The 17,022-nt window shown below is 37.6% G+C and overlaps 1 protein-coding gene across 1 annotated transcript in view; it reads left to right on the forward strand.

Annotated features, from left to right (window-relative positions):
- The window catches only part of LOC124722997 (phosphotriesterase-related protein), a 239,160-nt gene that overhangs the window by 156,753 nt on the left and 65,385 nt on the right, over window positions 1–17,022 (forward strand). Inside the window, exon 5 of the mRNA XM_047248171.1 lies at window positions 14,024–14,188. Within this exon, the coding sequence (XP_047104127.1) occupies window positions 14,024–14,188 (165 nt within the window). The remainder of the gene's footprint in view (window positions 1–14,023; window positions 14,189–17,022) is intronic.

Below are 17,022 nucleotides of genomic sequence, written 5' to 3' on the forward strand. Positions count from 1 at the left end.
ATGCATCGCAGGATAGACATTGTTCTGGATTTGTGATGGTGGGACAGGAGGGGGACAGTGCTAGTCTCAACAACTCATATTTGTCACATTTATGTCAGTCAAATCCAATGTTGCCAATTATAGACAGGCTTTCCATGGTATTGAATACACAGTCATTTTTAAGACTTGTGGCAATTTTAAGTCAAACACTGGACGTTTGTATATTAATTTTGAGTGTAAGATGCACCTGAATTTTGGAGGCAATCTTTCAAAGAAAAAAGTGTGTCTTATAGTCCGAAATACGGTAATTTGTTTCCCTTGCAGCCACATGGGGAGAACTAGCTTCCTCCTATAGGAGGGCAAGGCACACAACCTCTTGTAGTGAAGGGGCAATTGATATTATCCTCCTCACCAATCTTGGGGTCAGTCACCTTAATGAATACATCTACTGCTCTCACTTCTGCCTCCTCAAGTAGGACCTCATTTCATTCTTGATGCAGCCCCAAAACATAGGTACAGCACAAAATTGTGCAGCTCTGACCTGCAAATGTTTCAAAATCTCCTCCCTGCCTGTGCCTATGGACAGAAATTTTTCCAGTAATAGCTCACATTTCCCTCATCTGAATATTGCTTTTCTAAGCCCTTGGACAATACTTAAAAATGTTTTGCACTTCTTTACTGATTCCACATGGGTACATACATCACCCAATAGCTTTAAACTCACCTCATTAAACCAAACACTATCTGACCAGGAACAAATATGGTCAACATTATGTACATACCATAGATCACCCAATAGCTTTAAACTCACCTCATTAAACCAAACACTATCTGACCAGGAACAAATACGGTCAACATTATGTACATACCACAAAAAGGCGGCCACATTCTTCAAGAGCTTTCATGTAAAAGAGGCAATGAAAATGACTACTGGAAAACTATTTACTATATTAAACTGAGGGGCAGCAGCAGTGCTAGTCTCAGGAGCAGCCTGTACATTCAATCTTTCTTTAACACAGACAACAGTGTACCTGTGCCTGCTCTAACCTCTTCTCCAAGTCAAAATTCTTCAAGGCAGGTGTGTTCAACGGCACTTGCAAAGTCTTAATGGTATCCTCATTATGACTTGTCTCTACTCTGCATTGCATTCTAACTGTGAGCATGTGTGGGCCTTTTTGTAAATTCTGAATGGGATCCAAAATTGCTATCAATAAATTGCTAATCAGGATAAAAATTTACTGTAAAGGAAATAGTTAGCTCTTGATGCAACATTCCCCACTTGTTAGTCAATGACTACAATTCTTTACATGGCAACACTTACAGTAGACACGACGAGACACAATGTGCTGCAATGCGACACACACAATGCGACAGCTGCAAAGGCGCAAGTGGGCAGATGGGGTTGCAGGCATGTAGTACCCTTATGAATGCAGCATGGACCTGATGTTGACAGCTGAATGCAACAGTGATGAGGTTTGATGAGGCTTCCAATGTCAGAGTCAGGACCCCCCATGGCAGTACTGCCAGGTCAGATAGCACATTGCTGGCAACAGATGAGAGTCACCACTGGGCGGCAGCATGAGTGGCATTGTGGCTGAAACAGGCAGCTAAGCACTGTTATCAGCATTGGGCAGCAGTCTGGCAGCATGGCATGGAATGATGACCACAGTGAGTGGTAGGCAGTGCACCTACAGACTTTGCTTGGAATGGACAGGCATTGGAGTGGCTGTGGTGAGGGCACAGGGGGCCACAGCAAGGCCACATTCAAATATGTCAGGGAGGCACACCATGTGGCAGCACAGGTTCAGTGCATGAGAGCACTTGCTCACAGACTTCTGAAATGCAGTCAGCCTTTGCTTGAAATAGCAGCAGGACACACAGTGTAAGCCCAGTGACAGACAGACACCAACCACAGTTGAACCATGCCCAGGCTTGTTTCATAGCTGAATGAAAGCATAATGCACACCATATTTTTAGTCATGAAAATATGGTCTTTTACAAACTGTAAGATGGGCCATCCTGCTTGTTTGGCACCAGTTTCATACAGGTGCTGGGATGAGTGAGGGACAGAACATCCAATAAGAGTAGCTTCATATAAGAATAGGAGAATTAAATAGATACAATATGACCTTGTATTTCAGTACTTTGAATACAATGGGTGTGCCTGGGGAGGGCAAACATACCCCCAGCAGTTTGGAGGAGCCATTACAACTGAACTGCAGTGGACCGAAGTCTATAAAATGGGAAAGCATGGAAAGTGCATGCTGTCGAGTCGGCGGCTGAGAACAGGGAGAGAGAACCAAGTCTGGAATCCATGTTCTGCAGCAGCCTCTGGAGGCACATGTAACATCTTTCCAACATTTTATATTGGTTGCTTGCAGATGTCACACTGATAACATATCTGTCAGCAGACACTAACCAGTAAAAACCACTCCTGGCCTGCAACACAGACTGTATCTGGTGAGCAAACCTTGGGAACAGCACCATGAATAGGTGACAGTTCGAGAGTGAAAGAAATCGGATTTAACATTCCAAAATCAATGATAAAATGTTCACAAAATTCCTTCAAACAGGTGACAGCCTCCACAGCAGTCTGCAACAAAGTGAAGTTTCACATGAGAGAAGAGCACTTGAGCTTTTCAAATGGTATTCCTCTTATACATTCCTCACACTGTCAGCATATGTGTGATCTGCAATGCATGGTCGTGTAACTAGGGCCTCCCGTTGGGTAGACAGTATGCCGGGTACAAGTCTTTCCATTTGACACCACTTTGGTGACTTGCGCATTGATGGGGATGAAATGATGATGATTAAGACAACACAACACCCAGTCCCTGAGCAGAGAAAATCTCCAACCCAGCCAGCAATCAAACCCGGGCCCTTAGGATTGGCACTGTTGCGCTGACCACTCACTGACCGGGGGTGGACACAATGTATGGTAACTGAAGAAAACTTCACAAGCTAAAATCACTAAAAAAAGAATTTTATTGGATGACTGGTTTTGATAGAGCTATATTGTCATAATTGGATCTTATGTCCGCTCCCGGTAGCTGAGTGGTCAGGGTGACTGAATATCATACCTAATGGCCCAGGTTCGATTGCCGGCTGGGTCAGAGATTTTCTCCACTCAGGGACTGGGTGTTGTGTTGTCCTTATCATCATCATTTCATCCCCATTGACACACAAGTGTCAAAAAAAACCTACAGCAGAGGCAGGCTTTATTCATTATTTGATTATATCATAATTGCTTCATTAAGTAATAAATAAACACCTGCTCTGCTTATTTAATGCAAAATTGACTGTACTGAAAAGCACTCCACAGTTACAGATCCTTATGCTAAGGCAAACTTAACTTTCATTACTGATCAGACAAAATTATCACTTTGCAAAACTATTATTTCACTGTATTCCATCAAATTACTTAAGATTCTAGCCTGAAGGGTGATATACATACAAACATTGCTTATTATTTCCACATACATTACTCCAGGCAGCTATGTCTGAAGTTGTAATTCCTTAATGTTAAACAAGGCTGTACCATGACACTTCTATGGGTAGATTGTTATCTCCATATACTGATGGCATTGAACAAAAGCACTTCTATTATACCACAATTAATATTAAGATCTAGTATTCAAGATGATTTTTACTGCATATTACCTCTGCTGCTGCACTAAATTACACTAACTTCACACATGAGCTGATTACTTTAGATGATAATTATCCTTCACATATGCTGACACCTTTCATTTTCAGTTTACCTTACCTTTGTGTTTGACAAATTCTTTAATCATAGTACTGATTTATTTTCTTCCCTCCTCTTATCATTCTATTACTTGTAACTAACACAAAATAATATATATAAATAATACTGGAGAAACCTTTCCTAAAATATTCTAATACTAACATATCTTTCTGTACAAAATCATATGAAAGTAGAAGAGAGCTTAATTCTTATTGGCTTACAAAAAACATGTAGGATAGGAGAAGAGTTTGACTGCCTCAGGAAACATGAAAAATGAGACAGACAGCAGGGATAAGCATTATCACCACATAATGAACCCAATACAGAATGTTGAACCCCCCTACTTGCTATTACACAAGAAATTATTCCCAAATATTACATCAATGCTAAGATTTTGAATTACGAAGAAATTGCATTCCAACAGCTGTCCTGCCAATTCCACAGTTAATAATTTTGAGTTTTACCCTGTTTTCAGCACAAAATTTCCTGGCAGCTATGACTTGATCTTTACACTGTTTTTCAGAAGCCTCCACCTTCCTACTATAGTCACCACAAAGCTTTCTTCTCTCTTCTACACGTTTACTACTCACCAATGTTAATTTCCCATTAGCGTTATGTGCTACAGTCTTTATCTTTTCATCACAATCTTTAGCTACGGCCTCAATGATCTTATTTAATTCTGAAAGATTAGAGCTGACTGCCTTAATCTCCTCTTTAATTTCTTTCTTCAGTTCATCCTTTAAGCTAACCATGTCAGTTAATTGCTATTAGTTTTGTTTTCCATCCTGATAATGTCTTTCCTCATACTACTAATGTCTTCTTTCATACTACTAATGTTATTTTCCATCATATTCATGTCTTCATTTATACTTATATTACTCAAACAGCTCAAACTACTCATATTTTGCATTAACATTGCTCCCAAAGTTTTGTCTGCCATAAACTTTTGTCCTTGCTGACTTTCGCTACTAGGTTCCTCCTCCTTAACCTTAACGATCTCATGTACTTCAGTATTGTTTTTACCCATTCCGCTCACCTCACCATACACTGTAGATGATGCTTTTATCATTTCATCTACAAAAGGACTTTCGCCCCATCATTCAAACTTACATTCATGTTTGATCTATAACTAATAGCATCTACAGAACCAGTCTGCTGTTGTCCCTTGTCTCCCATCTCACAGTCTTGTTCCTTAAGGTCACTCATTATGTATCAATTAATACAAAACAGCTTTTACAATGAATTACTTTGTTTTTAATCACTTGTCTGCAGATGCACTGCTGTGCTTCTCGTAGTTGTCATCTGGATCTGCACAGCGGCGGCAAGTTGTAATTCTCTTGGTAAGATGTCTTGTTTATCTCTGGTCAGTTGTGTCCACCTTCATGCTGACTGGCTGCTCCTGTACTCAATGGCTGCTTCCATAGAACTGACTCACTAGTTGGCTGCTGTCATACTGTGACCATGAAACTCCAGTGCTGATTGGCTGTAGCATCTGTTCACTGTAAACCGCTGCTGATTTCACTTTTCAAATTTTGTGAGTCCTTGTTTTATTGTGGCTACATTCAATATTCCTCACCCATGGCACCACTTGTAGCAGATCTGCCTGCTTTATTTTCTTTGTTTGTTGTCCTCGGTGTCGATGTACTGCGTTGCTACCCTGGCTGAAAGATGGGTTGTGGATTCAGACACTGATGACTGTAAATAATGTAGCCAACAGGTGCACAGTTGTGATTCACAGTACTTTAATTTCACTTTTCACAACCCCCTAATAATACATAGTTATATGGCCAATGCACTATTGTTTAACTTTCAATAAGCCTCATTATTAGTTTGCAGGCAAAACTCCACATACTGCAACAATAGTTTCCTGTTGAACAACTACGAGCAGTAAAACCTAACCACAAAGTTCACAGTTCTTAAAGACTAATCAGGTACATATGGAGCAGAGCAGACATTGTCATTGTTTTTACACACAGCTTAATTGTTTAACACTTATTCCACCGTTAAGTTGAAGCATTGTTGTAGTTTTAATCAACACAGGCTTCTCGTCTGAAACCCAGCCACAGACTGACTATCTCATAACCAAAAATTGAGCCCTTATTTATCCTCACAATAATAGATACTGAACTTACACATGGTTTAAAGTTAAATTTACAGAAATTACAACTAAAACTTACTTCAAACAATTAACTGAATGCATCTAAAAATTGGTTCTTTTTAACAGTTTCTTCTACTACTAGGGTTAAGCCGAATTATTTGTTTAAAACATGGAATTAACAAATATCATTATGCAAACAATACTTTTGACAAAACTGTTAATTACTTTGGAATTAATTAAGGGCTGGCTTTGCTAACATGTTTCTGACTAGAGCCAAATAGATACTTTAAGCATAACAGCATTTTGTCTTTCAAATGTTTACAATTATTACAGAATTTATATTTGTTTATACATCAACAATAGAATTTATGTTATGAAACGATTACTGATTTCATCCTATAACAAAAGATACTAACTAGAAATAGTTGAAATAAATTAGAAAATCAATTACATACCTAAAACTCAGCACAACATTAGATCTGGTGTTAAATTCTTTAAAACTGAAGGTCAACCTTTCTCTATTATGAAAATACAGATTATACTCACGTATGTTAATGGTAATTAGTTCAAAAATAAAAATAGAAAAGAATATAAAAAGGCAGATCACAAAACAAGAAGGGAAGTAAAAATATCCCAGCTCTCTTTGTCACAACCTCTCTCCAGGTTGCCGTCATACTCACCAACAATGGTTACCATGATTCATTGCTGAACACAGTTCAATGCCATTCATCAGCAGTCCATGCTTCCTGGTACTTGTATCGCTCCAAATGCAGCTGTTGTGTTATGGTGTTAATGGTAGCCTATGTGTGGGACGATAATTCACTTGTCCATCTGAGGTTAGTCCCCATCCAGTGGTGCAGAATGACACAGAATGTTGCATGGAGTTCACTACTTGTTTTTGGATGAAAGGCACAAATGTGAAGGGGTTATGATGATCTTGGTGCACAATCTGGTCATTCTTCCTTGCAGTGGTCACATACGGTCGAACAGAGCCTTGACAATTCGTTCGTTTGCCCTCACATTCCCATGCAGTCCAGTACTGGGCCATTGTCACATCTGAATGCCCCACAAATCTAAATTTTGCATGATTTGACCATCTGGCCAAATGGAAAGCCACAATGTGGCACCGTTCAAAGTTTTTCGGATGTTGATAACACTATCACACACAAGTATGCAGCACTTCCATGTCATTCACAGTGATCTCACATCACCCTCACTTTTCATGCCCTTTATATAGCGAAACAGGCCCGGTAACAATACTAAACATGAACAACAGTAATGAGATGCCAGTTCCGTGTAACGGAAATGTCAGTTTTAGCTGAATTGTGTGTTATAAACTCTAGAAACTGAGTCTTGAGCTGACTTAAGATTCTGCACGTTTTGAATTTATGTACTGAAGTTTGGTGGCAGGAGAAACAAGACTTCTGGTCAGATGAATACAGGATTAAAAGTATAAAATCAAATAGTGATAATGCAGGAGTAGATTTAATAATGAATAAGAAAATAGGAATATGGGTAAGCTACTATGAACAGCATACTGATTGCATTATCATAGCCAAGATAGACACAAGCCCACAACCAACTCAGTAGTACAAGTTTATATGTCAACTAGCCCCGCAGATGAGTAAGGGATTGAAGAAATGTATGATGATATAAAAGAAATTATTCAGATAGTTAAGAGAGGTGAAAATTTAATTATGGTGGGGGACTGGAATTTGATAATAGTAAAAGGAGGAGAAGGAAAAATGGCAAGTGAATATGGATTGGATGAAAGGAATGAAAGAGGAAGCTGTCTGATAAAATTTTGCACAAGAAAGAAGGTTGTGTATATAGAACAGTTCTGGAGACACCAGAAGGTATCATATTGGTTATATTATGGTAAGGCACCAATTCAGGACCCAATTTTAAATTGTAAGACATTTCCAGAGGTAGATATGGACTATTATCACAATTTGTCGGTTATGAACTTTAAAATAAAACTGAAGAAATTGCAAAAAGGTAGGAAATTAAGGAGATGGGGCCTGGATAAGTTGAAATAAGCAGAGGTTGTTGAGAGTTTCAGAGGGAGCATTAGAAAATGATTGACTAGAACAGGGGAAAAGAATATGGTAGAAGATGAATGAGTAGCTTTGAGAGCTGAAATAGTGAAGACAGCAGAAGAGTGAACAGATAAAACGACAAGGCCTAATAAAAATCTTTGGTTAACATAGGAGATATTGAATTTAATTGATGAAAGGACAACACATAAAAATGCAGCCAATGAAGCAGGCAAAAGGGAATATGGAACATCTAAGAAAGTGACTGACAGGAAGTGCAAAATGGCTAAGCAGGAATGGTGAGAGGACAAATGTAAGGATGTAGCAGCTTATGTAGCTAGGGACAGATACCACCTATAGTTAAATTTAAGAGCCATGTGGAGAAAATGTCCATCAAAATCTCAGATGGAAAACCGGTACTAAGCAAAGGAGGGAAAGCTAAAAGCCATGTGGAGAAAATGACCATCAAAATCTCAGATGGAAAACCGGTACTAAGCAAAGGAGGGAAAGCTGAAAGGTGGGAGGAGCATATCAAGGGTCTATTCAAATGAGATGAAAGAGGTAATATTACAGAAAGGGAAGAGGATGTAGATGAAGATGTGATGGGAAATATGATACTGTGAGAAGAATTTAGTAGTATTACGGGTAACTAAAATATTTCTGTTTGCTGATGACACTAGCTTGGTAGTAAAGGATGTTGTGTGCAACACTGGCTTGGTTTCAAATAGTGTAGTTCATGACATAAATTCACAGCTTGTAGAAAATAAACAAACACTAAATCACAGTATGAATCAGTTTTTTCAGTTTTTAACACACAATTCAACAAAACCTGACATTTTAATTTCACAGAATGGGCATATGATTAGTGAAACTGAACAGTTCAAATTTCTAGGTGTTCAGATAGATAGTAAACTGTCATGGAAAGGCCACACTCAGGATCTTGTTCAAAGACTTAATGCTACCAGTTTTACTATTCGAGTGGTATCTGAAGTAAGTTATCGGTAGCACGCTGTATCTTGTACATGGTCACTGTGGCACCTGAGGTCACAGCACCAAGCTATGACACCTGAAGATGGGCGTATAAGAGCCCAAAACTGGTCATGTGATAATAAATGAACCTTACAACTGCAGCGGTATTTTCAGCTGCTGGTATAACGCTCAGTTGCGGATGTTCCTCCGACATGATTGTTTGATGTATGAGACAGACAAAATACCAATAAGACTTCAAGAAAAATGTAATAATTCCAGTTCCTAACAAAGCAGATGCTGATAGTGTGAATATAACTGACCTATCAGTTTAATACATCATTATTGCAAAATACTAACAAGAATTCTTTGCAGAAGAATCAAAAAACTGGTAGATGCTGACCTTTGGGATGATCGGTCGGATTCTAGAGCAATGTAGAAACATGTGAGGTATACTGACCCTAAGACTTCTTGTAGAAGATAGGGCAATGAAAGGCAAACCTATGTTTATAGCATTTATACAATTAGATGAACATTTTGACACTGTTGACTAGAATACTTTTCTTGAAATTATGAAGGTGTCATGGGTAAAACACAAGGATCAAAAGGCTAATTACAACTTGTATAGAAACCAGATGGAAGGTACAAGAGTTGAGGACTAAGAAAGGGAAACAGTGGTTGACAAGGGAGTGAGACAGGGTTGCAGCCTGTCAGCAATATTATTCAAACTATATTTTGCACAAGCAGTAAAGGAACAAAAGAAAAGTTTGGAATAAGAATTGAAGTTCAGGGAGAAGAAATGAAAACTTTGAGGTTTGCCAATGACACTGTAATTCTCTCAGGAACAGCAAAGGTCTTGGAAGAGCAGTTGAATGGAATGGACATCATCTTGAATGGAGGATATAAGATTAAATCAACAAAATCAAAACAAGGTTAATGGAATGTAGTAGCATTAAATAAGGTGGTGCTCAGGTAATTAGATTAGGAAATGAGACACCAAAGGTAGCAGCAAAATAAGTGATGATGGCCGAGGTAGAGAGGATATAAAATGTACACTGGCAATGGCATCAAAAGTGTCTCTGAAGAAGAGTAATTTGTTGCTTTGGAATATAAATTTAAATTCCAGGTAGGAATCTCATTAATATACAAAAAGATGGGTTGCTACTTACTGTAAAGATGGCATGTTAATTTGCAGACAGGCGCAATGAAAAGGCACTTACATAAAACTTTCGGCCACAGCTTTCATCAGAGAAAGAGGAACACACACCATTCATTAATACAAGCAGGCGCAACTCCTGCACACATGACCACCAACTCTGGCAGCTCAGGCCAGAGTAAACACATTATCTTTAAATTTCTGATCACTTTTAAGTTGCTTAACACATTTTGTTTCTATGACAACTGTGCAGAGAGAACTCAACCTACCATTTATCATTGATCTGTGAAGGCAATTTTTAATTCTTTTAAGGGTGCTCATATTTATTTCAGAAGAAGCTGTAGTGACAGGAGATATAAGGATCAATTTCTACAGTCTGGAACTGCGCGACCGCTACGGTCGCGGGTTCGAATCCTGCCTCGGGCATGGATGTGTGTGATGTCCTTAGGTTAGTTAGGTTTAAGTAGTTATCAGTTCTAGGGACTGATGACCTCAGAAGTTAAGTCCCATAGTACTCAGAGCCATTTGAACCATTAAGGATCAATTTGATAAACTTTGTTACTTTTTTGTAAATATTTTGAAAATCATTGTCCACAATGATACTAAGAAAGTCTGTGGGTGGTAAATATTTATTTTTGTCAATGTAAATATTTCCTAACTCATTTTCTAGTCATTCTTTCTTGAACAATGGATAAGTTGTGAGAAGTCCATTCCGTTTCATTGTTGGGAAATTTGGTTTATAATGTCCAAATTGATTGTTTTCAAGCAGCTCTATAAGCTGAATATTCCAAAGATATCCAAAACTCATTTCCATTTGCACTATCATGTTATCTAAGCTCTCATAAGATAATATTTTAAGTTTGGGAAGTCATGCACACTAACACTTATTTCACTAAGAAATTTCTGGTTACAGCTTTCAGTACATGAGGTCAATTTTTTCTGATTTCATATCCTTTAACAAATTGAAAGTCTTCTTGATTTCAGCATCACAAATACTAATACCATATGCAGTTTTGTGCTGAAGAAGTGCCTAGAGGTGATCAGCATATAAAAATGTTTCTTTGTAAAGGCAAAGTAGGAAAGGGATTTGAGTTTTGTTAAGAATACTAAGCAAGCTAGAAGCACTGTTGAATGACTCTGTATCTCAGTTTTCATCATTTGTGGCAATATTTTTGGAAATATCTTTAAAATCAGGGTATTTAATATACAATATTGTCTGAAATTCCAGAGTGTAGTACACATTTTAGGCAATCTGAAGTTTTATTTTTTAAGAATTGCATTCTCTTTGAGGATTTGCCAAAAAAAAGTGAGTGGACTGCTACAAGATTTTAAATGAAAAACAACTTCTTTGATATTTTTGGAACAATGTAACAGCACTAGAATAAGTTTACAAGCATAACAATGCAAAAATATAGCCGACGGACATTTTTGTTTAATATCATTTTGAATGTCTCCATGTTTATATGCCAATACTGAAGCTCCATCATGTGTTTTGATCACTGTTCTATCAGTAATTCCACAAATATCAAGTGTAGTGTGTACAATTTGCGAGAAACCCCAAGTAGTTTTGTCACGAGAAACACTGTGAAAACCAATAAATCTTTCTATGGGTATGTCTTCAGTACAAAACCATAGAACAATACCCATTTGTGACTTACAAAAAATCCAGGGTTTCTTCTGCTTGCACTCCAACAAACTGTAACACTTCCTTAATGCAATCATTAGTGACATCAGTAATCAATTCACTTAATTCATTTTGAATTGTGCTTGATGTTCCTTTGAAACAAGAAGTGCTCTGCATGAATAAACTATTCTTCTCCAGACAAAATTTCTGATAGTTCAAGGTAATTCCATTTGTTACCAGAACTTTCATTTTCAGAGTGCCCTCTGAATGCAAGGTCTTGCTTGCCCAAGAAACAAACAACACCAATAAGTCTCTCAATTATGAATCTATTTTGTTTTACAATCACATTATGTTTTATAGCTACAAGTTTGGCTCCTTCAGAAATTGAATGTTCAATTTGTTCATGACCTAACTACTGAAAACTCACTTGAGTCTGAAGATGCCTTCTTGAATTCTGATTTTTCTCCACTTTTCTGACAATTTTTTATTTACTCTGAAAGAAGCTGACCATTCTTTTTCAGTTCCAGACCCACCAAACAAAATACATACACAACAAATAATTTAGTTGTTACAGAGCAACCTGTAAGCCAAGGATACTTTTTATACCTGAGAAATTGAAATTTTCTGTTTTGTTTGCCATCAACTATTTTAATGTTTAAGTGTGGTGTGCTTTGCTTATCTTTATAAACACATTTTGTTTTGTAAGTCCAGCTTCAAATTGGTCTGTCATCTAATTCATGAAGTAAAGACACAAGTTTTCCATCAGCACAAGCCATAATATAACCAGTTAATCACATGCACTCACAACTTATATTACCAAAACAAGTTTTGTTACACCAGGACTGAATAGCATATGAAATAACACAATTTCACAGATGAGACAAGCCTCAATGTCACACTCATACAACACTTGTCACTGTCTGTTGCCCTGTCAGCTGCTGTGTGGAAACTAGAAACCTGCAGTGAACTGTTAAAGTGGATCGTATGCATAGCACAGTGACCACTCAGTTCATGGGTGGAGTGAAGAAACTGTAGTAACACACAACATTACACTGTTTTCAATGCATTGTTATCTTCTAACTCTAATTGTAAGCCTTCTTCAAATTTTTGGGTGGGCTAAGCCTCTGAAGAGCTTGCCACTAACAGTACGACCATTACTATGATGTAACTGCTGAATTTCTGGGAGATTGTCAGTATGTAATCTATCAAAGTTAGAATGTTACAAAATTTATTAAATAAGTACAGATGTTTTTATTTAAGAATGGTGTGTTGCATGGTTCTCACTTTATTAAGAAACTGTTGACAATTATACTCTTACAAAGTACTAGGCACTTCTAGAATGAAATCTTCACCCTGCGACAAAGTGCGAGCTGATATGAAACTTCTTGGTAGATTTAAACTGTGTGCCAGACTGAGACTTGAACTCAGGAACTTTATTTTTGATGGGCAAGTACTCTACAAATTGAGCTATCCAAGCACAGCTCAGGACCCATCCTCACAGCTTTACTTCCACCAGTAACTCACCTCCTACCTTCCAAACTTCAAGGAAACCCATCTGCAAAATTTGCAGGACTAGCATTCCTGGAAAAAAGGATATTGCAAAGACATGGCTTAGCAACCATCAGGGGTATGTTTCCAAAATGAAATTTTTGCTCTGCAGTGGAGTATGCTCTGATATGGAACTTTCTGGCAGGTTAAAACTGTGTGCTGGACTGAGACTCGAACTCAGGAGCTTTGCCGAAATGTAGGTTTGCCTTTCCTTAAGCTATCTTCTATGAGAAATCCTAGGGTCAGTATTGCCTTGTGTGTTCCCACATTTTTCCAGAATCCAAACTGATCTCATTGGCTTCTATCAGTTTTTATGTTCTTCTGTATAAAATTCATGTTAGTATTTTGCAACCATGACCTAAAACTGATACTTCAGTAATTTTCACATCTGTCAGTACTTGCTTTCTTTGGAATTGGAATTGCCAGAATTCAAGAATATAATAATTCCAATTCCAGTTCTGATGTCCAGAGTTGATAGTAAATACAAAAGGAAAAATGTGTATGGATAATCGAAAAGGGTTATAAATGGTGGTGTGAAGTTGATGTTGCCTCACAGTCATGACAAATCCAACATGTTTTGTCACATGCTGTGAGCAGAGAGAGAGATTCATAGTCACAGTATAATGCCACACTGAAAGAAATACCCAGCCACATACCCAAAAAGGTCATCATATTTCAGTGCAAAATGTGTGTTATAGTACGGGTAACAAACTCAGTAACTTGAATTTTTATTTTAAACCTATAATTTATGAATAAGATCTGCAAACTGCTTTGCTGAAAACAAGATATTACTTATGCTATGTAATATTTCATCAGTATAATACAGATAGTAGGCAAAACTTCCAAAATCTTTGTAATTTTTTCTTCACAGAATTTGAGAAAAACGTTATTAAAGCTACAGCTGAGGTTCAGAGCAGTCTAGACTGTCCTGTCAGCTTTCATCCTGGCCGTCATCCAAAAGCACCATTTGAAATAATGCGACTGTTTGCAGAAGCTGGTGGTAAAGCTGGAAAAACAATAATGTCACACTTGGACAGTAAGTAAAATTTAAAATGAAATCCACTTTATTTTGTTTCAGCATTTACAGTGTGTGAGAAATGAGCACATATCTGTGATAAAATAATGCTTGTGGTTCAGAGAAAAACATTAAACATGTGTTTCGGTTATTCATACAATATGTCAGTCAGGATTTCAATAATATTATTTATGCTAAACTTATATGTACCAAAATTTACATTTCTGATAAGGGTAATTTTTATTTCACCATATAAGGAAGACTATTCATATTATTTTCAAAGGCTTCTGTGTCACCACAAAAGCAGTAATTAATACAATTTTTGTGGCACATATGTGAGTGGGTGATGTGTAGGAGATAAAAGGATCTTCCTACACTCTTTCGTGAAAAAAGTGCTCTTGATATTTTGTAAACTAATGTCTGTGAGATATTCAAAGTTTTCTCCAAGTGTCTTCCAATTCAGATTTTTAAACACCTTTGTAGCATTCGCACATGACCCAAACGAATGTGTTATGACCGTTCCTTATCTTCATATAAATGGACCATGAAGTCATATTATGCTACCAGTGAAGTAAAGACTGTCACTTGCTTTAGCCATAAGCTAACCTATGTGATCACTCCATTATATACTGAAGAGCCAAAGAAACTGGTACATCTGCCTAATATCGTGTAGGGCCCCCGCGAGCACACAGAAGTGCTGCAGCATGATGTGGCATGGACTTGACTAGTGTCTAAAATAGTGCTGGAGGGAACTGACACCATGAATCATGCAGGGCTGTCCATAAATTCGTAATGGTATGAGGGGGTGGAGGTCTCTTCTTAACAGCACGTTGCAAGACATCCCAGATATGCTCAATAATGTTCATGTGGCCAGCAGAAGTGTTTAAACTCATAATAGTGTTCCTGGAGCCGCTCTGTAGCAATTCTGAACATGTGGGATGTCACATTGTCCTGCTGGAATTGCCCAAGTCCGTCGGAATGCACAATGGGCGTGAATGGATTGAGGTGATCAGACAGGATGTTTATGTATATGTCAACTATCAGAGCTGTATCTAAATGTATCAGGGATCCCATATCACTCCAATGACACATGCCCCACATCATTACAGAGCCTCCACCAGCTTGAACAGTTCCCTGCTGACATGCAGGGTTCATGGATTCCTAAAGTTTTCTCCATACCCATACACGTCCCTCTACTCGATACAATTTGAAACAAGACTTGTCTGACCTGGCAACATGTTTCCAGTCATCAATAGTCCAATGTCATGTTTATGGGCCCAGGTGAGGGCACACAAGTGGCCTTTGGCTCCTAAGGTCCATATCAATGATGTTTCATTGAATGGTTCGCATGCTGACACTTGTTGATGGCCCAGCATTGAAATCTGCAGCAATTTGTGGAAGGGTTACACTTCTGTCACATTAAATTATTCTCTTCTGTCTTTAGTGGTCCCATTCTTGTAGGATTTTTTTCCAGCTTGTAACCTCCCCCTTACTAATCGACCTATCTTGTTTGCGATATAAAATATGACCATGGATCGCGTGTATGCCTAATGGAATTTTTCTAATATGATAAGGCTATCTTTCCCAAAGAAGTAATACCGATAAGTAGGGGGAAAGTGTACAACCGATCTTTCTGATAGAAAAGTATACTAAAAATAAAAAAGTAATTAAACCGAACAGGGCTACAATTTGGAAAAATGAAAGTTATTTTGTGCATTCACTCACGAACAACAGTGGACAGAAAGGGGTACCACTGATCATGAATCAAAAAGTTACACTAATGAACGAAAAGGAAATAATTATGGTCACCAGCCCTCTAGGGCTATTTACATCCAAAATCCTGTACAAGATGATGGGAAAGAAAAACATTTATTATTAAACACTGACGTGGCAACTGAAGGTTCTCATATTTTTTGACAATAAAACAAAGTGGCTTGGCTGTATTGAAATAGTACACATACTCAAAAGGAGTTCATACAAAATCATACACTTTATTAAAGGCAGTGTGTGAATCACACATATATCTTGAGTGAACAACACTGGGGGCCAATTTTTATACAATGTTGCGAAATTGGATTCTCATGAATGTGTTACATAGGTGTTACTTGATTACCTGTCTGTCATGGATTGACTATTTTGTGGTGAAGTGAACTTCAGTTCAATTCAATTCAATTTATTGCTTGTAACACTAAATTTTACATACATGTGTGTTTTCAACTAAGTATAAAATTTTTACAATTACAATTTTTTTAATCACATTATTTCTTATTATATTTTAATTCATGATAAATTCAAGTTATAAGGGCATTTTTGGATAAACCACAGCTTGACTTGCTTTTTAAAAGATCCCCTGTCAATATCTTAACTTCATTTGATAACAAGTTAATAAAAACAGCTCCTTTGACTTGTTCTGTTGAAGTTAATCTTCTGTTAACCACATGAAAACCTTTTCTATGCTTTGTTTCATAGTTGTGAATATCCATATTTCTTTTTGTGATCTTAGTGTTTTCTTTCACTAGCACTATAGTTTCTAGTATATACATGGCATAAACTGTGAGAATATTGTGTCTAATGAATAGGGGTTTTGCAAGAAGTCCCTGGTTTTACTTTTGCTATGATCCTCAAGGCTCGCTTCTGCAGTATGAAAACTCTTTTAATATTAGTTTGGCATGTCCCACCCCACAGTACTATTCCATAAGACAAGAAAGGACACACTAATCCATAACATACAGTCCTTAGGGTTTCAGAATTAAGATATGGTGATAATCTTTTTAATACATATAGACTGGGTGTTATTTTTTACAGATATAATCAGCTTGCTGCTTCCATGAAAGTTGATCATCTATGCATGAACC

This window comes from Schistocerca piceifrons, chromosome X (genome assembly GCF_021461385.2).
Source record: "Schistocerca piceifrons isolate TAMUIC-IGC-003096 chromosome X, iqSchPice1.1, whole genome shotgun sequence".
Classification (NCBI taxonomy): Eukaryota; Metazoa; Arthropoda; class Insecta; order Orthoptera; family Acrididae; genus Schistocerca; species Schistocerca piceifrons.